Source organism: Delphinus delphis, chromosome 9 (genome assembly GCF_949987515.2).
Source record: "Delphinus delphis chromosome 9, mDelDel1.2, whole genome shotgun sequence".
Classification (NCBI taxonomy): Eukaryota; Metazoa; Chordata; class Mammalia; order Artiodactyla; family Delphinidae; genus Delphinus; species Delphinus delphis.
Genome location: NC_082691.1, coordinates 84,158,338 through 84,184,238, shown reverse-complemented (window position 1 = coordinate 84,184,238; position 25,901 = coordinate 84,158,338). Strand labels below are relative to the sequence as shown.

The following is a 25,901-nucleotide window of genomic DNA, read 5'->3' as shown; positions in this document are numbered from 1 at the left end:
CCTGGCAACTCTTAGTTATTTGGCATTTCCTTTGTTCACATTTATGGTTAGATTCCTTTGCAGTTTCATCCCAGAGGTGACTATACTAGAGTAGAAGAATCATAGTCCTGTGGTTTTCCTGACAATCAGCGAGTAACATTTTACATCATAAGGTTGCAGTCACCACCATTCCACATCACTTAACATTAGCATAATGTCAGGTGGTTTTCATATTGCTGGATCATGCTCTGAATCCAGAAATACTAGTTTTAATGCTTTGTCAGCAATACTGAACTAACCTAATTTGGGGGGATGGGTAATCCAGGCATTTTGTGTATTTGGGGGCATCATCTGATCTAGAAAGTGTTCATAAAATTATAACTATATTTCTTTATATTAAACAAAGTATGTTTCTTTATCTAACTAGAAAGGGTTGGGGATTCTTAGCAGATTTAGTGAGATCCCCAGATCATAGGCAGATGACCTGTGCTCAGATTTCAACTCTTCTCTCACTGGCTCTGCGGCTTTGAACAAGTTACTTGTTCTTCTCCAGACCTCAATTTACAAATTTACATAAATTATTAGTCTTGTCCAAGATGTGTACTGTGGGACACCAGTCTCATGAGATGTTCTTTGCCAGAAAAAACAGTTCTGTCAATTAAAACTGGAAAATGACTTAAATAGTATATTTAAAGGCTCTGTGAAGTCATACAAGAGAATTGTTTAATTTTATCTTAACTAGCAGTGTGTTATATGACTACAGAAATCTTATTTAGACTAACACCCAGTCATATCCCACTGATGGATATACCCTGGGAAGTTTCTGGACATCTCTGAGTATTCTGTTTGGTCTCTCCCCATCTCCCCTTGCTTGGACATGGTATTGTGATGGGTGCTTCAGAACAGCTACTTTTTAGGAATTTAATCTGTGCTACTAGTGTTGATGCAGACAAGTAGTTAAAATAATAGAAATGTAAAGCCAATGCATATGCCGAGGTTTTACATCATATCTCATTTTTAAGTGTGTTTATGTATTTATGAGTTATTATCAGGACCAGGAAAAGACACTCGTGTAATATGTTTTGTTTTCTCCATAATACTCATTTTGTGGGAGTAGATGGTAATCTTGATATACTCTTGGGGCCCTAAATGGGTTTGTTTCAAATATTAAACTAGTATTACTTAGAGTTAGTGAAGATTTGAAAAATGAAGATACTATTTTTCCCTGGCTCTGAGAGATAAATTTAGAAGCAAGGGGCTAGATTTATTTTAACTAACAGAGTTTTTTGTTTTGTTTGTTTTGGAATTCTATTCTGTTTTCCTTTTAATGGATCCATAATCCACCTCTTCTTCTCTAGTTATATTCTACTCTGAAAGAAGGCAACCCACCCTGGGAGGTGACAGAAGCGGTTCTCTTTATCATGGCTGCTATAGCAAAGAGTGTTGATCCGTGAGTGTCTAATAAGTCTTTTGCTGGGAACTCTTAATATCAGAGGAAGGAAAATTACAACATTTTTCTCGTATGGGATATGTTTGGAAATTCTTAGAACTTCTTACTTCTATAATGCTGTCCAGTCTTCTGACTTCTAGAGTCTAGTCCAGAGTAGCATGCATTGTTGATATCCACGTTTTAAACACATTTCCTAGAGTTAAAATTATTTTGTTCTTGATGCTAGGAAAAGAATGCTGATTTATCTTCCCAACCTAGGCTCCCTTGTGCAAGTTGGTATAATCAAAACTTTGTTAGACTGTTAAATTGTTGGCACTTCCTTAAAAGCATTTGAATAGGCACTAATTTGGCTCTCACCTGCTTTTGTGACCTTGGGTGAGTTATCCTTACAAATATTTAATTATATTGTTCTCCTTTTTTCCTGTCTTGGAGAGTCATTTGTAAGTTTCAGAGAGGCCAGGCATAGGTACCATTTCACCTAAAAGAATAGCAAACTCTAAAGGGCAATTATTATTTTTGTTTTCGTCATTGGAAAATTTTAAATTATTAGATTTTGATTTCTAATTGCTTAGCATAGAAGTTCTATTTATTATTTCAACATGAATCCTTAAAAACAGAATTTACTTTGTTATGTGAGTTTATAAATCAATGCTAGTATCTGTCAAGTTTTCCTGTATTGTAATCAGATGTCTGCAGTTGAGCTCTCTGTCCATGGCCTTGGTTGGAGAGATGGTTAAGGCATGTATTCATAAAATGTACAGTCTTCTTTCTTAGCTGTCTTACAGGGTCTAGTCAATGAAATCTTATGTTGTTTCTAATCCAGTAAACATTTAAGGAGATAGAGTAGGTTTGTTTTTCTCTATTAAGGAGTTCTGGTCCTGAATCACATATCATACTATTTGCTTTGAAACCCATTTGGTATCTTTTGGAAACTTCAGTAACAGTCTGAAGATTATTACACTAATAATCTAACTGATTTGTGTTGGTATGAGAAAGGATGGGAAGAGAGTCTCAATAATTAGCTTAGTGCCCGTAGGAAGCATAAAGCATAAATGAGAGAAGATTTTATTTTGTTTTTTGTTTATCCACATTTCAAGCCAGCTGCATGATTACAATTTTTTTTTAGTGTATGAAGGACTTAATAGACTTAGTGTATCAGCAAGGAGTGCTCTTGCACTAATCCAGGATTTATTTGCATTTTAAACATCTTTCATTTCTGGATTACGTTCTACCACTTTGGGAGCATCCTCCACTCTGCTTAAAGAACTTCAGCCAGGGCTTGCCTGGTGGCGCAGTGGTTGAGAGTCTGCCTGCCGATGCAGGGGACACGGGTTCGTGCCCCGGTCCGGGAAGATCCCACATGCCGCGGAGCGGCTAGGCCCGTGAGCCATGGCCGCTGAGCCTGCGCATCCGGAGCTTGTGCTCCGCAACGGGAGAGGCCACAGCAGTGAGAGGCCCGCGTACCGCAAATAAAAGAGTGAAAGGAAGAGAAGGAAAGGGAAAAAGTTAATTCATGGAGCTGTGGAAAGTATTTGGATAACTTTAATTTTCCCTCATGTTCTAAGTCAGGGCACCTTTATTCCTACAGCTTGTGTTCTTGTTTCTTTAATTAGTGAGCTGGCCCACCCATGCTTACCTGTTCTTAAAGTATCCATTATCCAGCTATAAGAAATCTTTTGGAGAATAACAACTAATAGCGAGTGGTCTAGAATTATTTCTTCATTCATTTAGCCATTCAGCAGTATTTATTGAGTGCCCACTGTGTGCCAGGCACTGTTCTAGGTGCTGCAGATATAGGAATAAATAAAATGGATTCATTAAAAGAAGACATTGATCCACAGTAATTGCCTGCCTCTCCAATTTGAAGAGCCTTATTTGATAGCAGGATGTGTCTTTAGACACTTCACTGACATTGAGAAGATTAAGGAGCAGTAGTATGCTTCTCAACTGAAACAATGATATCTTCCATTTCTGTCTTTTCCTCCTTTTTGAGGGTTAAAAAACTTTCATACCAGATGTTAAGCACTTTTATCCAAATGGTTATTTATTTAGAAAGAAACCCTTTAGCAATGATTTGTGTCATTGCAGCCTGTTTTTTAGCCAGAACCTAACCTCTGAAATTGGTAACTCTGAGTACTTGCCTTCTAAACTCAGGGAGAACAATCCAACACTTGTGGAGGTCCTAGAAGGAGTTGTCCGTCTCCCAGAGACCGTACATACAGCTGTGCGATACACCAGCATTGAATTGGTTGGAGAGATGAGCGAAGTGGTTGATCGAAATCCTCAGTTCCTTGGTATGTGTGAACATTCCTCTGCAGCTGCTGCTTCTGATTTTTCTGCTTTCTTTCTTTCTCTCTCTTACTTTTGCTTTTGTTTTCCTACTTTCTCTTTTATTGGTAGGTTGAATGTTTCTAGACACTGAGACTAAATATATGAGTTATTGCTTAGTTGATACAACATTTTATAATCTGATCAGACTTTGGAGAAAGGACCTTTGAAAGATTAGATCTCTAGATAGGGAAACAGTTTGCTACTAGTACTGTGCTTCAGCATAACTATTTCTGTCTTTGTTAGGCTTTGGCATAGGCTTGAGCTAATCAGACTGTCCTGTAGTTCTAAACTAGAAGCTGCTAATAGGCTAAAGCAAAGACAGTTGGGGGGGGGGGTGTTATTTCAGTGTTAAATACATGCTCCATTTAAAAACTAAGAATTATTATTGAAACTAAATAAGTACAAACTACAATGAAGAGTGTTGAGTTATATAACTTCTGGCTGCCTTTACTGACTTGAAAAAATAACTAAAGATCATATAAAATAACTTTAGAATTGAAAGTAAATTTAGAAATAATTTCTTCTAATCCCCTCATTTTCCAGATGAGGAAACTGAAATACAGAGAGACTAAATAATTTATCTAGGTTAATATATATTAAGCCCACCTGATGTTCAAGACTGATATATTCTGAGAATTTTAAGAATTCTCAAATTCGTGAATATCATTAAGTTTGTGCTGTACTTATGTTTATTACCACCTTTCGACTTGATTTTATTTTACACATGATCTTTTTTTATTGACTGAAACTCTTACTTAAAAAGAGATGTGTGTTCCTATTTTCTTGTTTCTGTATATAGAGCATATAAGATAGATAGGCTTATTACATCATAGCTGAGCCACTTCCAAGTTCAACATACCATTTAAAAATTTTTTCAAAATACCTATTTTCTAATTCTTAAATCTCTTCACTTCCATTATCTGTCTCAAAATTTGGCTTTCTTTTCTGAACACTTTCCACAAAGAAACTAAGTGGGTTTATCTGTTTGTTAAGGCTTATATTCAGTACCACCTGTAGTATCTTATTCAAATTTGTGCCTCAATTAGAAGACAAATTGCTGAGTGTTCATACTTACTCTAGAATAGTCAAAAACACAAATATTTAATTTGAGAATCATTGAAGCCTATAGTATTAGAGTTGCGTGGGCTAGGTTTTAGATTCTAGTTCTGATTCCCATGCTAAACAGGCCTTTTTGTGTGTGTGTGTGGAAGGGAGCAGGTTCATGCTGGGTTGGTGCATTGTTTTTGTCATTAGACTAGAAATGGAGATAACTTTTAAATGGGCTTTCAGAGATTACTTCTTTTATAAGGTTTGGTATGCGGTTACTCTGTAGTACACATAAAGTGCTCTTTAACCATGTATGATTTTTCTTAGGGTTTCTTCATAGAAAAAACATTCTGATTTTTATGAAGCAAGGTAAAGGATAACTAGGATTTGCTTTATAGGAATTCGCCTTTGTAATCCCTTTTCTTAGAACACTTACATTTGGCAGAAAGTAAAACATAATGAACTAATTCTTTTAGAAGTGCTAAAGATCCATCTGTGTGGTTTGGGGGCCTTTTGTAATTATAAAGAAGCAAGTATGAAAGTGTCAGCTTTAGATAACTGTCATTGTCCTGATTAATGTAGACTGCTTTTTTTTAAACAAAGTGACTAATCTCTGAGTATAATGGTACTCTTTGAGCCTTATCGTCTTTCTTACATTACCCTATTAATACTTGATGGTTATATCCACCAGTGGTTTCAGACTGAATCAGTGGTTTTCAAACCGTGCTCTGTGAAGCCCTAGCAACAAGCAACAGTTGATTTCCCCAAGGAAAGAAATGGAAGATAAATAGATAGGACTCTCTCTGACACCATTTGTCAGTGAGATCAGCCCCATTTTTATATGCAAAAACATTGGCGTTTAAACACATTTCTTTTTTGTTTGTTTTTTGTGCGGTATGTGGGCCTCTCACTGTTGTGGCCTCTCCCGTTGCGGAGCACAGGCTCCAGACGCACAGGCTCAGCAGCCATGGCTCACGGGCCCAGCTGCTCCGCGGCATGTGGGATCTTCCTGGACCAGGGCACGAACCCGTGTTCCCTGATCGGCAGGCGGACTCTCAACCACTGCGCCACCAGGGAAGCCCCACATTTCATTTTTTAAAAATGGTTCTTTTGCTTAAAAAGGGAATGTAAAACCTTTGTTCTAACAAATAGAAATTTTCCTTGAGTTTCAAATAATGTAATCTTTACGTATGGATTTTCTCCTTAGACCCTGTGTTGGGCTATTTGATGAAAGGACTGTGTGAAAAACCTCTGGCTTCTGCTGCAGCCAAAGCCATTCATAACATTTGCTCTGTCTGCCGAGACCACATGGCTCAGCACTTTCATGGACTCCTAGAGATTGCCCGTTCCCTTGATTCCTTCATGTTGTCTCCAGAGGCTGCTGTGGGCTTGCTAAAAGGTACTTACTTAAGATATTAAGAAGGAACAGTCTCTAAGCCACTTCTAGGGGTTATATCAGTTGTATCCCACTTTTCAGTTGCAGTTTACTCAGTTATAGGGAAGGTCACTCAGAGGGGAGGGTGTTGATTATGTGTACATGCATTCTTAGAATATTTTAAGGCTATATAACTAATACAAAGTGCTTACAGTATTTATAGCACGAACCTAGATTTTGGGTGGAGACAACACATTGGAACTAAACATAGTTCCTTTTTGAGTTGGGGGAAAGAATAAAAATGGAGACCAAATAAGCATTGCTATCCCATAGAAGTAAGTGGAAATTTAAAGGTAGTGTGCCTGGCTCAGTCCTATAACTAGAAGTCAAGGGTTCTGGTCGCTTAATGGTCTTTAACCATTACTGATCAGTTTACACTGATCAAAAGGCAAACAGCCAGGGTGGTGATGAAACTCAGAGTAATGGAAGAACTAGAGATATTATGCTAGGGGAAAAGACTTAGAGGAGACTTTAACACAGTGGCTATTTTTAAATATTTGAAAGATTATCTTAGAAAAGAGGGAACAGATTTATTTTATGAGGAATTGATTGTTGACAGTTTACTGGCTCCTAGAAAGAAAATGCTTTGTAACCATACTTTCTGAAAACAAATTGGGGTGTCCTGTGAGGTAGTGAAATCCTTAAAGCTAATATATCAAATAAAAGATTGAGCAATCTTTTATTGGGGTATATCAAATAAAAGATTGGGTAATACAGCCTGTGCAGCATCTTTTAAGTCTCTGTGAGTGGCAGACAGCCTTGTCCAGATTGGATGCCTGTTAAATGTCAACTAACTGTTCTTTCTCACTTCTATGATCAGGTTCCCTACCAGCCAACGTAACTATGCATTTTCAGGACAGATTTTCTTTTCTTTTCAATCTTCTTTTGCCACATTTTCTGGCATTAAATCAGGTCAGATTTTTCTTAACTACTGCCAGCGGGTATCGCTGCCATCTTGTCATTTTCTAGTGAAATTTAACCTTGATGCTAATGTGACGTCTAACTTAGAATGTGGCATCCCAGTTATATCAGTGGTATCTTCTAGATATAGAAAACTTTTTAGTAACATTCTTTTCTATAGGGATGAATTAAAAGGAGAAAATTGTATTTGTTAGATTTTTTCCCCCTAGTTTTAAATAAAAAATCTAATTCGTCCATGGTTTATAGACTGTCAAGAAAAATCATTCAGTTTTTTATTCAAATGTGAAGGTTTATGGATTTATTACTGTTTATTTGGGGGAAAAGGGGAGAGGGGAGATTTTTCGAACTATTTAAAAATGAAAGAAAGGCAAACTTAACTATTACTTTTCTGTTCAAAGCACTCATTTAAATCTTTGAAGAATTGGAAGTGGGGCTATCTATGTATTTAAACATCTTTAAACCAATAGGCTGCTGAGGAGAAATAGTTTAATATTAACTTCAGTTGTAAATGTCAATGTGAAAGTCAGTATGGTCTTCTAAGCCAAATAAAGAAAAACCCAACCATAAATAACAAACTATTATAATTTAAAAACAGTGCTAAAAAAAAAAAAAAAAAAAACAGTGCTGATCTTTTTGAAAGAATGGAACCAGTCAGCCTTTTCTGTCAGCCATATGATGTAGACCAATGAATTACCTCAGTTCAGTTTTTATTTTCTTCATTTGTATCATCTTTTGTCTTTCAGGGACAGCACTTGTCCTAGCCAGATTACCTTTGGATAAGATTACTGAATGTCTTAGTGAACTATGTTCTGTTCAGGTTATGGCATTGAAAAAGGTGAGTCCAGTTAAGTAAGGGGTGAAACAAATATAATATGTTTACATGTTAGAAAGGAAAAGACAAAATTTTTTATTTGCAGGTGGTCTTTTATCTAACCAGAAAAGCCAAGAGAATGAACTGAGAAGTTATTAAAATTTATAAGTTTATCAAAGTAGCTATATATATGAAATAAGTATTCCAAAATCAGTAGATTTTCACTGTATCAGAAATACCATTTACAAGATGACAGTGGGAAAAACACCATTCAAGTTAACAACCAAAACCATAACCTACCATGTTTCCTTGAAGAGTGTTGTAAAAACGTCAGCTCTTCTCAAATTACTTTTATGGTACCATAGCAATGAACATACCAGTGGGATTTTTAGGAGAACTTGACGAAGTGACTCTAAAGTTTATCTCTAATAATATGCTGGTAGAAGTATCTAAGAAATTTTAGGAAAGAAGAGTAAGAGGTAGCAACTTGCCTTACCTCTTAAAATATATTATAAAGCTATAATAATTTTGAAGCTTTATATTATAAAAGTATAATATAAATATATATTATATAGTATAATACATATAATCTATATTATAATGTATAATGTCTATAATATCCTAATCATTGTAAAAGTAAATGGGAAAAAATTAAATGATACTGTTTTCTACTCCACAATGATCATACAGTAAAAGTTAATATGCATTCCTGGCCAGGATGCAGTAAGATGGAGGAAAATAATTTGCTAATATGAATTTAAAAGTTTTTACCATTTTGAGTAACTTTCAGGAATCTGTTATAAGGAAATAATCAGAGATTGAGACAGAGGTTGATGTACAAGGGTATATATTGCAGTGTTTGCTGTACGTTTGTATGTGTAATGACTGAGTGTTAATATCTGTCTCTTCAGCTGTTGTCTCAGGAGCCCAGCAACGGCATATCCTCAGATCCCACTGTGTTCTTAGATCGCCTTGCAGTGATATTTAGGTAAGAAGAGAGATGCCAGGTTCCTGCCCTGGGTTAAAAGCTCAAATGAGACCATTAGGTATTGAAGTAAGGAAGTGTTTTTTCCTCCAACTTCCGAGTACCTCCTATAAACTCCCTCTATCAGGAGACTAATTTAGTCCTATTACAATTGCAAAGGCAAATTCTAAGAATTTATTTTTGGTAGACCTTTGTCAAAAGGCCCTTTAAAATGTAATTAATTCTCTAGGTCTCTAGATCAGTGATTCTCAAACTTTAACATCCATCAAAGTTGCCTGTAGTACTTAAATTACCAAGGCAACAGATTGCTGGGTCCCATTCCCAGAGTGTCTGATGGATTGGATCTTGGATAGGACCCAAGAATTTACATTTCTAATAAGTTCCCAGATGCTGTTGCTTTTTATTCCAAGGACTACACTTTCAGAGTCATTGCTATTATAGTGTATGGGTGCAAAAAAATAATGAAGCCTCTTCAATAACCAGGTGAAATTAAACTTTCTTTGAAGTCAAGAGGAGCATAATGATTAAAACAGCATTAGAGTGACAGTGTTCAAAGAGTGATCCTTTCTTAGTTGCATAATATAATTTGCGAGTCCTGTAGGTATAACTGGAATATCAATTAATAGTTGCATAAATACCTATGTGGAAGAAATTAAAACTGAGGTGTTGTTCTAGCTTGTTCTTATCTACACATATTTTTTCCTGAGTTGGTATAATGCTTTCCTTATATAATTAGGGGAGCCCTGTTGCATACCATTCTGAGAGCCTATTAACAATAACTCCTATTTCACAATAAATGAAAGAAAATCTGCAAAAGGTGGACATGCCCTGATTTTTTAAAAATTAGATTTTTATTGAGTTGCTATTGAGCTTTTTAAAATTAAAGAATTTTGTTCCTTTAAAGAGGTAGGTAGCTAATCGTAGTGGGGTTTTTTTCCCCCCTGCTTTCCTTCAAATTAGTGGATTCTAGAACTAGACAAATAGTTGGATTGGATGTACTGTGGGTGGGCCCATGTTGTGTATCATTGGATTTAGACTAGAACCATGAGAAACGTCTTTGGTAGACCAGGGTTCCTAATGCTTTTGCCTTTTAATGCTGGGAATGAAGCAGTACTTGGTTTCTCATAGTGGATTTAGACAATCTGAATATATTTATTAGTTTGGAAGAAACTACATATTCAGGTTTATAAAGGGAAAAAAGATGGAAAGGATAGTTGTAGCGCCCCACACCCACAGCCCATGTAGCAGAGTTGGATTGAATTTACATGTTACAGTAGAAGAGGCTTAAAGGTGAGAAAAAATTGATGGGATGATTTAAACTGTGCTTGTGTTTGAACAGAGTGGGAGGAAAAGGTATTGATTCTTAAAAATACTCTGGTTTTCTTTAATTGGTGAGAATGATACTAAGTAAACTAACAGGGATTAGGGCCCTGGTTCCTTGATGAATTTGCTCTTCTTTCGCTAATTTGGGCCATTGTCTTTCCCCAGACACACCAATCCCATTGTGGAAAATGGACAGACTCATCCGTGCCAAAAAGTCATACAGGAAGTAAGTGCTAATGTATGCCTGTGGATCTTCCTTTTTCCTTATAAGGCTCTGGGTAACTAAAGTGAGAAGGTACTGTCTTCTAGGTTCACAGGAAGATTCAATTTGTTGATATGCTTTAAATATCAATGAAAAGAGGAACAGAACCATCCAAATAAATATTTTTGATTTTAGATTTGGTAAGAAAACAGGCTGTGGGGAAATGCACTGAAAGGCCAAAGTAGGGAGAGATTAACTGTGTGAATCTTATTGTTGCTGGGAGGCATGATCATTACCGGCAAAATGTTTTTGACAAAGCCAGTTAACCATCATAGTTAGTTTCCTCTTTGATAATGTACTTCCTTTGTACTTTTTTAAAAAATGAGGGTAATGTGAGGATCAGAGGGCATGTTTTAAGAAGTGCTTTTCAGACTTCAGGGGGGAAACACCAAATATCCTTACGTGTTCAGCGGTATCAAAGCTTGCCATTTCCTTAGCTCTAGTCCTTTTGTTCAAGGTCTTCCAACTTCTTGGAACTGTCTTTAAATATCTCTTCCTCTATAATTCATTCTGCTTCTTCCCATCCTAAAACAGGAAGTCCAGAATTTAGGAAAATATGTATCTTTGTCTTTTCGTAAAGTTAGACATGGTCCTCTTGTGTTGTAAAGAGTCATTGTGCTTCCGTTAAGAAGTGGTTGTTTGTCAGTGATGGGTAGTGTATTGAACCTCAGCACATATACACACACCCACTGACCAGAATCAGGCCATGTGTGTTCCTATAAAGAAAGATTTTTCCAAATTATTTAAAAGCCAAATAAGTTGTTACCAACTTGGGAGCATTTTTTTCAGCACTTAGTTGTTCATTTTCTTTCTGTGCTCTTTTCACTTTTGACTCAGATATGGCCAGTTTTATCTGAGACTCTAAATAAGCACCGGGCTGATAATCGGATTGTAGAACGTTGTTGCAGATGCCTCCGTTTTGCTGTTCGCTGTGTAGGCAAAGGATCTGCAGCCCTGCTGCAGCCACTAGTCACACAGGTGAGTTCTCTACAAGAGGGAAAATGTACAGTATACAGAATTTTGAAATAGGAGCCTTTTAGAACAAAAACTCTGCTGATGAAATGAAACATTTTTGCATTTCTTAAATACAAACTAAAATATATTTGAAAGAGATAAGTAGTGCCTGTGGTATGTTATTTATAAGGCAAATAGCCTGTAATCTGTTCTGTATAGTGATAGTCTAAATAGCAGCGCATTTCAGTGTGGAATTCAGAAATGGGAATGACTTTAATGCTCAGCTCTTATATACCCATGTTAAACATTTTATATTAATTTCCTTTTTAAAAATGTGGCAAGTCAAACTTTGCTATTTCTGGCCCAAAGAGATGTTCTTCTTTCTTCACCATAGTTAGTTATTTACATAAGTCTCTTATTTGTCAAGAAATAAATATGACTCTTTCAATCACCAAGATTGGTATGTAATTATGATGGTGTGCCTCACTATACATGGCTCTCTGAGATCATATTCATGTCTAGAATATTCTGTATGAGACACTTATGACTAGTGACTTAATTCACTAAGTAATTTATGTTGGTGTTAACCTTACAGTAGGACTGGAACTAGATTTAGGCAAGTGAGGTGCCATGGGCACAAAATTGACGGAGGTGAGGCAAAGTGCGACTCTGAGCAAGTACCTTCTCAGATTTTGCACTCATGCTGTGAGGAGAACTACCACAGGGCTTCAGCTAGACCCCACCCAGCCACCCTGAAGTGACCCTTCTCCACCTGGGCAGGGCATCTATCAGGCTGACTCTGACAGTGAGTGCCCCCTCAAGTTCTGCCTCACTCTTAAGGAAGCTCTTACCCAGAGCCAGGATCATGCTGTTGCAGTGTCAGTTGGCACTTACATGACCATGCCTCCTTAAATTATAGATTTGATTAAAGTTTGTATAGGTAAATATTTTAACAGAATTTTAATTTTTAGCGATTTTCTGCATTTACTGTACCCTGAGTACAACAGTATATGTTTGCATTTAGGCTGTGTCCACCTCTGGTCAAGTGTCCCCTTCAGTGCAATACATTCTGGGTCCAATACAATGTGATTTAACTCCCCTTTGCTATTGGAGGATACCTTCATGACTTTTATGTTATTCTTTTATTCCAGTAGCATAGGGTAGCATCTTATGTGACAAAAATCCCATAAATTCGAGGTCAGTAAACTACAGCCAGTGGGCCTGCCACGTGTTTTTGTAAATAAAGTTTTACTGAGAGATAGTCATGCTTATTCATCTAATTATTGCTTATTGGCCATTTTTGTGCTACAGTGGAAAGTTAAGTAGTCAAAAGATTGTAAGGCCGGCAGAGCCTAAAATTTTTACCATCTGGCTCTTTAAGAAAAAGTTTGCCAACCGTAACTTATATCGTTCGTTAAGTACAGCATATAGTTTTGAGTATACAACACTGAACAGATTCATAGCTCCCATCTCGTGTTCTTTTCATGGTATATGCTGATAAGTGCCAGTTACTCTGCCCTTCCGCTCCCACCAAGCTGAAAGAATTGAATTTATGTAATAAGATGAATACATACATGTTGCATGGGCTTTTTTTCCCTCTTTTGCTGTACCACGCAGCTTGTGGGATCTCAGTTTCCCGACCGGGGATTGAACTCTGGACCCATGGCAGTGAAAGTCCTAACCACTGGACTGCCAGGAAATTCTCATGTGATGGCATTTTAAATAGATGAACGTACGGTGGCCTCTTAATTTTTGGAGGATAGTAGGGTAAAAATCCTAAACAAATAATTTAGTTTAAATATTTATATTGTATTAAAATTTTTATTCTGTAGAGATTCAGATATCTTGATTGGAAACGCTCTTTTTACTCAAATGATTAGATAGAGGGGTTTAGAAGCCAATTTAAACAATGCTTTCAGGGCTTCCCTGGTGGCGCAGTGGTTGAAAGTCTGCCTACCGATGCAGGGGACACGAGTTCGTGCCCCAGTCCGGGAAGATCCCACATGCTGCGGAGCGGCTGGGCCCGTGAGCCACGGCCGCTGAGCCCGCGCATCTGGAACCTGTGCTCCGCAGCAGGAGAGGCCACAACAGTGAGAGGCCCGCGTACCACAAAAAAAACCAACAACAACAATGCTTTCAGAGTCTCCTCTAATATGAGGGGCATTGGATATTTTGTTCCTGCTGTGGTTGTTTTTTAAAAAAAGAATTATCTTTGATGCAAATAAGAGCAACTTGTAGGTTGGAAAATTAAGGTATATTGTTAGGGTTTTGTAAATATTACACAAACCTTGGATAATAACTCCTTAATGGTTCCAGCTTGAAGTAAATATTATACAACTCTCCTACAACATTGTTTTGGAAAGATAAAAAAAGGTCAAAGTCTTGAAAGAATTCTAAATAGAGTACTTGAAAATAATTGAGGAATTGAGCCCTATGTTTTAGAAAATGTTGCCAACAAGCTTTACTGCGTTGTCTTAAAGAGAAGAGACCAGTCTATCTCAGAATTTCTTCCTCCAGACAGCTACCTAAGCTGAAACTTTTTAAAAATAATTAATTAATTAATATTTATTTTTGGCTACGTTGGGCCTTCATTGCTGCACGCGGGCTTTCTCTACTTGTGGCGAGCAGGGGCCACTCTTCGTTGCAGTGCGCAGGCTTCTCATTGCAGTGGCTTCTCTTGTTGTGGAGCACAGGCTCTAGGCACGCGGGCTTCAGTAGTTGTAGCTCGCGGGCTCCAGAGCACAGGCTCAGTAGTTGTGGCGCACGGGCTTAGTTGCTCCGCGGTATGTGGGATCTTCCCAGACCAGGGCTCGAACCCGTGCCCCCTGCACTGGCACATGGATTCTTAACCACTGCGCCGCCAGGGAAGTCCTAAGCTGATACTTTTTGAGGGGTAAAGAATTGAACTAATGGGATTTTCCCTTGGCAGATGGTGAATGTTTACCATGTACATCAGCATTCCTGTTTCCTGTACCTTGGTAGTATCCTTGTGGATGAGTATGGCATGGAAGAGGGCTGTCGGCAGGGACTACTAGACATGCTCCAGGTATGTTTTCTTGGAGGGTCTAAAGGCCTAGCAGTGTGTTCTTCACCATGTCTTTAATTCTGTTACTTCTTCATATTTCCTTCCCAGGCATGATGTTGCCCTAATAATAGGGAGGTAGAACTTCCTAGTTGTTCTCTGGACAGGCCTGCTTGGGAGAATGAGAGAGAGATTGACCACACAGATGTACTGGTCATTACAGTTATTACTGTCTGATTTATGCTATCCAGAGGTAGGATTTTTTTGGAGGGTGGGAAGGTGGGCAAGTAGATTTAAAATAAAGGATCTCTAAGCTCAAGCATGTTTCTGTTTTTAATTTCTTGCCTGGAACAGCCAATGAACTAGTTCACTTAGGAGGGATGGTCTTAGGGTAAATAGCAGGCATTGGAAAAGTCTCCTGATATACTGCTTTTACCCTCTTCTATTCACAGGGCAAGGAAATATATTAGGGAGTTAAATCATAATGCTCCTTTTCCCAAGATGTCTTTCCCTTTAAAATTGCCATTTCATAGTTATTATCATTAAAACATCAACTACTCCCTTAGCGGACCAGACCATATCTAGTACATAAGCACAGTCTTCAGTTTCAGAAACTTCTAAAAATTTGAGGTGACATCTACCCAGTTGAAATCTGTATCCTCAACCCTTTCTGAAATGTGGACTTCATATGTGAAGACTGTTTTTGTCAACTGAGAAAGATTTATATCTTCCCTTTGTTGATCTCTCATCAAAGTCTTTTTCTTTTCTTACTTATCTGTGCTTCCCCTCTTTGTTCTCTTTGTATATGTTATGATATTTAGCAAGTCTGAATCCCATGGCATTAATTTACAAGCATTTGTTTTAAAATCACTTTTTTTCTAGGCACTGTGCATGCCCACCTTTCAGCTCTTAGAACAACAGAATGGGCTCCAGAATCACCCTGACACTGTGGACGACCTATTCAGGCTAGCCACCAGGTCAGTCCTTCTGAAGAGCAACCCTTTTTTTTTATTGCTCATCCTCATCACTGCTTGATCTTGTCACCTAACAGTTAACTGTTTCCTTCTCTGTAAAATGAGGTAAGAGGAGTAGGTAGATTAATGGTTCATAACCCAAAGTTAAATCGTGAACCAGAATATTCCCATTAAATGAAGAAGAGCTGGATGAGAACAGGGGAAAATAACTGATTTCCTTGCATGAAGGAGGGAACATGCCCAAGGCAATAAAAATGGGCTTTGCAAGAATATTTGACTAGACAGTCTGTAGAATCCCATGTAGTTTTAACATTTTATGGTACTATGATATCATGCTTTACTTAAACTTTTTCCTTGAGAAGCTTAGCATCCTTCAGATATAATCATATCTCAGAATAAAAAATCCTTAGGCTTTTAAGGTGCCTTAGAAGTTATCTGGTATGTACTTCCCACCTCTACCCCTAGCCAGCCACCCCACTTGTTGCTTAAATTCCTTTTACTAGTAACACTGACATTTGTATTCATTCTTAGTCCTTAGCTCAGGAATTTGAACCAGATCAGTTAGTAACGAACACTGGGGTTTTTGTTAATTTTTGGACAAGTCAGAAAACGCTTTTGTGTGTGTGTGTGTGTGTGTGTTGGTATGAGAGAATTGTTTGGTGGGTTGTCAACCTGTTTTCCCGGTGTGTTCCTTGAAAAATCAATCTCTAGAGATGCTCTTTGCACAAATGGTTGCCTGGTAAAATAAATTTGGAACAATGTTTTATCTTTTTCTTGGAGATTCTCTGTAAACATTAGAGGATCTGAGAAAACTGAGTGGGAAGTATAGAGTTCCCATATACCCCTAGCTTCCCCTCTCCTTCCCCACAGCCTCCCTTACTATCAACATCCCCCACCAGAGTGATCCATTTGTTAGAACTGATGAACCTCCATTGACATGTCATTGTTAAAGTCCATAGTTTACATTAGGGTTCTGTCTTGGTGGTGTTCTTTCTATGGGTTTGGACAAATGTGTAATGACATAATGACATATATCCACCATTATAGTATCATACAGAATAGTTTTACGATCCTAAAACTCCTGTGTGCTTCACCTATTCATCCCCTTACCCTCCACTCCCTCAATCCCTAACAATCACTGATCTTTTTTCTGTCTCCATAGTTTTGCCTTTTACACTGGCTGCTTTTATAGCCTAATCCTGTCGTTTATATCTAGCTTGTCTTTCCACACCAGGTTTATTCAGCGTAGCCCTGTTACCTTGCTGAGGAGCCAGGTTGTCATCCCTATCTTACAATGGGCCATTGCCTCTACTACCCTGGACCACCGGGATGCCAACTGTAGTGTCATGAGGTTCCTACGAGACCTCATCCACACAGGGGTAGCCAATGATGTAAGTATGAACAATGTAGTCTTTCTACTTTGTAGCTCATTGTTTTCTCATATCTCTTTCTCATTCCTTAGGGGAAAACCAGCATCTCCTTATTTGATCTGTGTTGGTAGGCATATTCCATAGTGGATCATTCAGTAACCAAAATATCAACTAGTAGATTTAAGACAGCCTGTACTAAGTGTTGTAAGCTGTATCAAGTAGTCTGAAATTATCTCTGCTTCCAAGCCATTTGGTGTCTAATTGAAGAGAGAAGTAGATACAGTTACAAAGAATTAAACAACAGCAACAAGGCAGTATTTGGTTGTCAGATAAGTGATAAAAGTCATGATTGCTATGAGATCAGAGGAGGGAAAACTCTTTGGAAAGAAGTAGGTTGGGATAACTTTCTGGAAGAGGAAGGACCTCAGTGGAGCCATTTGGATGGATTGGAGAGGGGAGGAAAATCTAAGTGGGGTATAAATTATAATCAGAGAAAGTCAGGATAGTACTAAGTATACTAGTAGACACTTAAGAGACCTTTTTGGCTGGAGTAGTAAAGTGGTTCACAAAATGTTCAAAGGTAGGTTTGACTAGATGTGGAGTAGAATTGAAGGTAAGGGAGATCAGTGAAGAATTAAGTATGTGACTAGGCTAATTACTGAAGAATTTTGACAGTAAAAAGAGAGAGGGAAAAGAAGAAAATAACTAGAAGTGAAAGGCACTGTAAAAGTTTTTTTTTTTTCAACATATTAGAAATATGTGTATTCAAAGACTAAGAAGGAAGAAAATAAGTAAGTTTTTTTTTTGATAGAGATTAGATATCTGATAGAAGTCTTCTTTTTTTCAGTCACTTTTTAAAAAAGGAAATACAGATACTTTAAATTATTTTTTAACAGAAAAAAAAAGGTTAAGAAAATTGCTACCCTTAATCTCTAACCATTGTTTCTCTTCTGTGTTCTATTCATGAAAAACCTAAGGGTTGGGCTTTCCTGGTGGCGCAGTGGTTAAGAATCCGCCTGCCAATGCAGGGGACACGGGTTCGAGCCCTGGTCCGGGAAGATCCCACATGCCGCGGAGCAAGTAAGCTCGTGCGCCACAACTACTGAGGCTTCGCTCTAGAGCCCGAGTGCCACAACTACTGAGGCTTGCGCGCCTAGAGCCCGTGCTCCACAACAAGAGAAGCCACCGCAATGAGAAGCCCGCACACCACAACAAAGAGAAGCCCCCGGTCGCTGTGCAACTAGAGAAAGCCCGCATGCAGCAATGAAGACCCAATGCAGCCAAAAATAAAATAAATAAATTTATTTAAAAAAAAAAACTTTAAAAAACCTAAGGGTTAAGGTTAATCTCAGCTGAAGCCCATGCCCATTTCCTTGAAACTAAACTCTTAATATTTTCTTCCTGGTGACAGAACATTTAGTGGACCTTGTGAATCCAGCTGTTATATATACTTTCTTCCCCGGGAAAGAGAGATTACTAGACTAAAGGGGAAAGAGTACTGCCTCTTTGGAAAGTTGAAATTAGAATTTTCCTGTTCCTGTTTTCTTACAGCATGAAGAAGACTTTGAATTACGGAAAGAACTGATTGGACAGGTGATGAACCAGCTTGGACAGCAACTTGTAAGCCAGCTGCTTCACACGTGCTGCTTCTGTCTCCCCCCATACACCCTACCAGATGTGGCCGAAGTGCTCTGGGAGATCATGCAGGTTGACAGACCGGTAAGATTGTTTTCATAATCTTTTTAAAGGGTTAGGGTTAGGGTTAGTCCCTAACCCTAACAAGTCCTAAACAGTTCCTTGAGAGGCTGACTATAACTTTGAAACCAGTCCTGTTGTATGTTCGTGGAACCTGATTTAGGTATATTGCTAAGTTTAATTGTTAAATGAAGGGGTCTGTAGAAGGGTTCTTGAAAATATCTTTGTGTCACTGTCATAGGGTTTATTTATTACCAAAAGTGAATACTAAGCATCGAATTCAGCTATGTGGCTGGCCGGTGAGAAGTTTGTTCACTTGTGAGAGATGCCCATATTACAGGTTATTCAAGAAGTGTTAATTCGGGCTTCCCTGGTGGCGCAGTGGTTGAGAGTCCGCCTGCTAATGCAGGGGACACGGGTTCGTGCCCTGGTCTGGGAAGATCCCCCATGCCACGGAGCGGCTGGGCCCGTGAGCCATGGCCGCTGAGCCTGTGCGTCTGGAGCCTGTGTTCCGCAATGGGAGACGCCACAACAGTGAGAGGCCCACGTACCGGAAAAAAAAAAAAAAAAAGAAGTGTTAATTCATTTCAGGTTCCTTAAATAGCACTATATGGTTCCTTGGTAATAAATCTAGCCAGAGCATTTGGAGGCATATGCATATAAAACTAGCCTACAATCTATAGCTGGATTTGTTTCCCCTTTGGATTTATTTACATCCTGTTTCGGTTCTTGAACCAGGTTCTTTATCACCTGAGCATGCAAGTTTTTTTTAGGCTATCCAGTAATGTCCAACTAATTTTAGTACTGGGCCACATGATTATAAATCAGGTTGTGTGTACTACATGAAAGTTTTGAGCATAATGGTAACATATAGTGTATAGCCTGTAAATTATTTTTTTAAATGAGGTTTATAATTTGTAATATTAATATAAAAGCAGTTCAGGAAAGTACACAGTTGGACCTAACGTGAGCTGACTTGATTGAACCACAGAAATCCAGATACATAAGTATCTTATAACTTTTAAGTCCATGTACATCTTAATGTTATCTCCTATTTTATATCACTGATTGCAGTTCTTAGCCTCAATTTCAGCAGTTTCACAAAAAAAGAGTACACTTTCACTCTCAGACCCTAATGTTACTAAGCTAAAAGTTCTGCCTAGTCTTGGATTTGTGTGTTCATCTCCAAAATTCAATGATTAGTGTAAATTGTCTTAGGCATATGTATTACTTTATCGTTAGCTCACTCAAATGAAACACAATGACATGTAGGGTAGATGGTAGATGTGTAATGGATTTCTAACATTTTCTCTAGGTTTCTACTTCAGAAACAGCCCCATGAACCTTAACTTTTTTTTTTTTTTAATTATTTATTTGGTTGCTCCAGGTCTTAGTTGTGGCAGACGGGCTCCTTAGTTGCAGCATGCAAACTCTTGGTTGCGGTATGCATGTGGGATCTAGTTCCCTGACCAGGGATAGAACCTGGGCCCCCTGCATTGGGAGTGCGAAGTCTTAACCATAGCACCACCAGGGAAGTCCCCTCCCTGAACCTTAATTCTTACTCATCAAACTCTGTGAAGCTTCTGTGTGGCTTTGGTTTCATCAAATAGCTCTGCAGTTCTTCCATTAGCTCAAGTGCTTCAGGAATGAATGGTACCTGTAGTTCCCTTGCTGGCTGTTCACGACACCTGTTCCATTTCAATCTAATACAGTAGTAGTTTTTGTTTTTCTAAAAAGTATTCTGTGAACCCCTGGGGACCAACAAGTTTATTCCAAACATTATTGATAAGAGAAATAAAATTTCCATACTCTTACTTTTAAATAAATATACTTGGTTTCCAGGTAACAAAAAACTTATTATGTACATTTAACCTTACAAAAAATTTTGGATTTGTAAGCATACAGGTAAGGGCTAAAGAAGAAAATGAGAGCAGCAATTTGGAGGAGGAACAGAAAACAAGTAGCCCTGTGCTCTTAAGTTTACTGTGTACCCACTGAATTGCTAAATTATTTTAAAGTGTTTGTTAAAATAGATAACCAACAAGGACCTACTGTATAGCACAGGGAACTCTACTCAATATTCTGTAATAACCTAAATTGGAAAAGAATTTGAAAAAGAATAGATACATGTATATGTATAACTGAATCACTTTGCTGTACACCTGAAACTAACACAACATTGTTAATCAACTATACTCCAATGTAAAATAAAAAATTTTTTTAAAAAGTGGTTTTCTGTAAACACCAACTTAAAACTGAGTTTTTGTAAAGGAACTCTTACATAAATTTAGGTTGTCTATATGCTATAAACTGATTGAAATCGTAACTAAGGATATAAGTCTGAAGAAAATTAACATTCTTGAGCACATTCTCAATCATACATTTTCAAAGTTCAACACAGATTCTTCAGTAGAAGATGACGTACCAGCTTTGTCTCTTGTCTTGAATATTTTGAGAAATAATTGATTTATATCAGTGTGTAAGTTGAAGGCATACAGCATAATGGTTTGATTTACATATATTGTGAAATGGTTACCACAGTAGGTTCAGCTAACATTCATCTTCTCCTATGGACACAATAAAAAGAAAAGAAGGAAAAAAGGAAAAAAAATTCTCCTGTTGAAAACTCATAGGATTTACTTACTTAACTAGTTCTTATTTATCTTATAACTGGAAGTTTGACCTTTTGACCACTGCCTCCAGTTTCTCTCCCCCCACTTTTTGCCTCTGGTAACCACAAGTCTGATTTCTTTTTCTATGAGTTTTGTTTTGTTTTTCTAGATTCCACATACAAGTGAGATCATACAGTGTTTGTCTTTCTCTAACTTATTTTGCTTACCATAATGCCTTTAAGGTCATCCATTTTGTCAGAAATGGTAGGATTTCCTCATTTTTTTTTTTTTAATAAATTTATTATTTATTTATTTATTTGGCTGCGTTGGCTCTTCGTTGCTGCATGCGGGCTTTCTCTAGCTGCGGTGAGTGGGGGCTACTCTTTGTTGTGGTGCGCGGGCTTCTCATTGCAGTGGCTTCTCTTGTTGTGGAGCAGTCTCTAGGCTCACGGGCTTCAGTAGTTGTGGCACGCGGGCTCAGTAGTTGTGGCTTGCAGGCTCTAAAGCACAGGCTCAGTAGTTGTGGTGCATGGGCTTAGTTGTTCTGTGGCATGTGGGATCTTCCTGCATCAGGGCTCAAACCTGTGTCCCCTGCATTGGCAGGCGGATTCTTAACCACTGCGCCACCAGGGAAGCCCAGGATTTTTTCGTTTTTTATGGTTGAATAATAATATCCATTGTGTGTACCACATACTGCAACTTCTTTATCCATTCATCCATCCATGGACAGTTAGGTTGTTTCCATGTCTTGGCTACTGTAAATAATGCTCCTGTGAACATGGGGTGTAGATATCTTTTCGAGTTAGTGTTTTTGTTTCCCTTGGATATATCCCAGAAGTAGAATTGCTGGATCATATGGTATATATATTTAATTTTTTGAGGATCCTCCGAACTGTTTTCCATGGTGGCTGTATCAATTTACAATCCCACCAACAGTGTACAAGGGTTCCCTTTTCTCCATACCCACGCCAGCACTTGTTATCTCTTATCTTTTTGATCATGACCATGCTAACAGGTGTTAAGATGATATCTCTTTATAGTTTTAATTTGCGTTTTTTTCAGGTACCTGTTGGCCTTTCGTATTTCTTCTTTAGAGAAACATTTATTGAGGTCCTTTGCCCATTTTTTAATTGAGTTATTTGGCTTTTTGCTAGACTGGTATGGGTTCTTTATGTATTTTAGATACTAACCTCTTATCAGGTATATGGTTTGCAAATATTTTTTCCCATTCCTTAGGTTGTCTTTTTACTTTGTTGATGATTTCTTTTGCTGTGCAGAAGCTTTTAGATTGATGTAATTTCACTTGTTTATTTTTATTTTGCTGGTTGTGCTTTAGGTGTCACGGCCAAAAAATCATTATCAAGACCCATGTCAGAATGCTTTAGGCCTTTGTATTCTTCTGGGAGTTTCATGGTTTCAGGTCTTACATTTAGTCTTTAATCCATTTTGAGTTACTTTTTGTGAGTGGTGAAAGGCATGAGTCCAGTTTCTTTCTTCTACATGCGAGTATGCAATTATCCCAGCACTATTTATTGAAAAGGCAGTCATTTCTACATTGGGTATTCTCATCTCCTTTGTCAAATATTAGTTGACAGAATATAGTTTAGTTTCTTACTGTTTTTGTTTTGGGGGATACTTATAGTTAACTCATGGGTCGTTTTGGATGCCAAAGCTTTGTCAGTTAAGGGTTCATTCATGCTGTTTGCCTCTGCTTGTTTTTGTCTGAGTAGAATGTTGTCTTCTACTCAAAAGGGGCAACACTTGGAGAATTATGCAGTACTTTTTAAGCATTTATAGTGGAATATTTACTTTTGGTCTGGTCTATTGTGTTCATAAATTAACAATGGGAAAACACATAATGTAAAAAATTTAGGTATAAAAAAGTTATTTTACAACTGAAAACTGTGACCAAGGCATACATCCTACTTAAGAAAGGCATGAAGAAAAATTAGAGCTTTTTCAAAGAATAACAATTCAAATGAAAATAAGAACCCAGAGGAAGTCTCTAGAATTTTGATTTTTAAGTTTGCTCCCACTCCCCTTCCTCTTCAGTTTTTGTACACATGAAAGATATAAAGAGACTATACTCAGATGTAAGTAAATTGTTTTAAAGAGTAACAAGAGGGACTTCCCTGGTGGTCCAGTGGTTAAGACTCCATCCACACTTCCATTGCAGGGGCATGGATTCCATCCCTAGTCAGGGAACTAAGATCCTGCATGCCGTGTGGCCAAAAAAAAAGAAAAATAAGAAAAGAGCAATAAGAGTGAGCAAAAAAAAAAGAATTTTCTAACCCACAGAACAGGCAGGTATCACAAAGGAACTGACTGGCTATGACCCCTACTGAGAGAGGTGACCTTAAAATCCTTAAGATTCTGGATTCATATTACGTGTATGCACTTTTTAAATGTTTACTTACTATACTTTCTGTCCCTGCTCTTTCTGGTACCTGAACTTTTGCTTTGGATTGCCTTCGATCTCTAAGCTCAACAGTTTTCTGGCGGCTGTTTAATTTTTAAAATACTACATAAGTTTAATGACAGAAACAGAACAATAGCTTTATCCAGAAGCGACTTCATTTCCAAGGTTGAAAGGCTCTGTCTGAAATGATGCCTGCTGCCCCCTTGAAGGGAGTCTAGGCATGCCTTTGTAGGCTGTTCCAACCCGCAGTGGGTTGGAAGGCCAGAAATAGTACTTCTATTAAGTCCTTTACTTGCTTCCAAGTTTGGGGAGCTAATGCTACTAAGGAAAAAACCTGTGGGTTTTGGTTATCACCTGTAGGATCTCAGTTCGGTAAGCCCTGCCTTCTTTTAAAACGCTTCTTCCTCTTCTTTGTACAGACTTTTTGTCGATGGTTAGAGAATTCCTTGAAAGGTTTGCCAAAGGAGACAACCGTGGGAGCTGTCACAGTGACACACAAACAACTTACAGATTTCCACAAACAAGTCACTAGGTGAGTGATGATCAGCAGCAGGGGTATGCAGAAAAAATATCTTTGTTTTTTATACCAACTTAGTTATAGATATACCCAGGAGTATTTTTTTGTGTGTCTTTGTAAATTCAAAGTTTTGTGTCTGTTTAGCCTTGAATTGCACAAATTGGCATTGGAAACCAATCTGGGGGAAAGTATCACCATGCTGTACATGTGTGCCTCAGTTTTATTGTATTATACATATCCTGATGTTCTTCCAAAAGAACAGTGCGTTGAACAGCCCACTACCCTTCAGGAAATCTGTCTGTATCTTTTTAAAGTCCTTCCCAGTTCTTATCTGTATTCAGGGGTCTAGAATGCAGGTGTCTGAATAGGTGAAGCATTGGTTGTAAAATATTATAGAGTGATGTGGACTGCAGTGAATTAGGAAATTTTTGCTGTGCCTAAAGATATTCAAATTCTAATTTAATTCAGGCCAACCAAAACATTTCTCTGGGATGCATTAGGCCCATGAGCCACTTGCTTACAGCTTAGTTAAAATGTTAAGTTGTACATGTGTGGGTTTTTTTTTTTTTTTTACTATAAACGTAATAAACATTTTAAATATACCTACATAGTCTTCCTAATTACAGTTTTATAGCTATAAGGTGTTGATTGATTTCCTTATAGTGCCTCTATTAATTTTCATTTTTTCAGTATTATGGATAATATTGAATGTCTAGCCTTTTCCTTCTTTTGATTATTTTCCTTAAAATGCAATCACTGAATCAGAAGTTATGAGACTTTTATGGTCCTTGATAGTATTAATGACAACAACTTAAATTGGATTTTGTAACTGTGTGTTACCTTCCTCTGATATTCCTTTTTCTATGTAGAGTCTTTAGAATTTTGACTAAATTTTAGGCAATGGCTTATATTCATACAATTGTGGAACGATTTATAGGTCCAAGAATGAGTTGTTGCAGTGAGCTTGGTAATGGTGAAAAAGAAGAAGGAAAAAAATGCATTTGATGATACAGAAAAATATATGATATAAAGGGAAAAAAATAACAATTTTGTATAACCCAACTTGCTCTTAAAATGTTTTTTAATTTTGATAAAATACATGCAAAATTTACTGTCTTAACCTTTTTTTTAAAACCATTTTTAAGTGAACTGCTCAGTAGTGTTAAGTACATTCACATTGTTGTGGGATTAATCGCCAGAACTTTTTCGTCTTGCAAAACTGAAAGTATACTTATTAAACAACTCGCCATATCTCCCTCCCTCCAGCCCCTAGCAACCATCGTTCTACTTTCTAAGTTTGACTATTCTAGATACCTCATATAAGTGAAATCATACAGTTTTGTCCTTTTGTGACTGATTTAGCATAATGTCCTTAAGGTTCACTCATGTTGTAGCAGGTATCAGAATTTCCTTCCTTTCAAAGGCTGAATAACACTCCATTGTATGTATATATACTATCTTATTTATCCATTCATCCTTTGATGGACATTTGGTTGATTCTGCCTCTTGGCTATTGTGAATAATGCTGCCATGAACATGAGTGTACAAATGTCATTTCAAGACCCCACTTTCAGTTCTTTTGGATATATACCCAGAAGTGGAATTGCTGGATTACATGGCAGTTCTATGTTTAATTTTTTTTGCAGAACCACCATACTGTTTTCCATAGCAGCTATACCATTTTGCATTCCCACCAATGGTGCACAAGGTTCTAATTTCTCCATATCTATTTTATTTTTGTTGCCTGTGCTTTTGGTGTTACATTCAAGGAATCATTACAAAATATAATATCAT

The 25,901-nt window shown here is 37.6% G+C and overlaps 1 protein-coding gene across 3 annotated transcripts in view; it reads left to right on the top strand.

Moving 5' to 3' along the window:
• The window catches only part of TNPO3 (transportin 3), an 82,125-nt gene that overhangs the window by 47,373 nt on the left and 8,851 nt on the right, over nucleotides 1–25,901 (top strand). For 2 of the 3 annotated variants that reach the window (XM_060020861.1, XM_060020862.1), the window contains 12 exons: nucleotides 1,338–1,429; nucleotides 3,584–3,723; nucleotides 6,015–6,206; nucleotides 7,907–7,998; nucleotides 8,886–8,962; nucleotides 10,448–10,508; nucleotides 11,382–11,522; nucleotides 14,428–14,544; nucleotides 15,403–15,497; nucleotides 16,729–16,885; nucleotides 18,416–18,583; nucleotides 24,010–24,122. In XM_060020861.1, the coding sequence (XP_059876844.1) occupies nucleotides 1,338–1,429; nucleotides 3,584–3,723; nucleotides 6,015–6,206; nucleotides 7,907–7,998; nucleotides 8,886–8,962; nucleotides 10,448–10,508; nucleotides 11,382–11,522; nucleotides 14,428–14,544; nucleotides 15,403–15,497; nucleotides 16,729–16,885; nucleotides 18,416–18,583; nucleotides 24,010–24,122 (1,445 nt within the window). Of the gene's footprint in view, nucleotides 1–1,337; nucleotides 1,430–3,583; nucleotides 3,724–6,014; nucleotides 6,207–7,906; nucleotides 7,999–8,885; nucleotides 8,963–10,447; nucleotides 10,509–11,381; nucleotides 11,523–14,427; nucleotides 14,545–15,402; nucleotides 15,498–16,728; nucleotides 16,886–17,841; nucleotides 18,584–24,009; nucleotides 24,123–25,901 lie in introns of those variants that run through there. The other variant, XM_060020863.1, reaches the window with a different exon arrangement.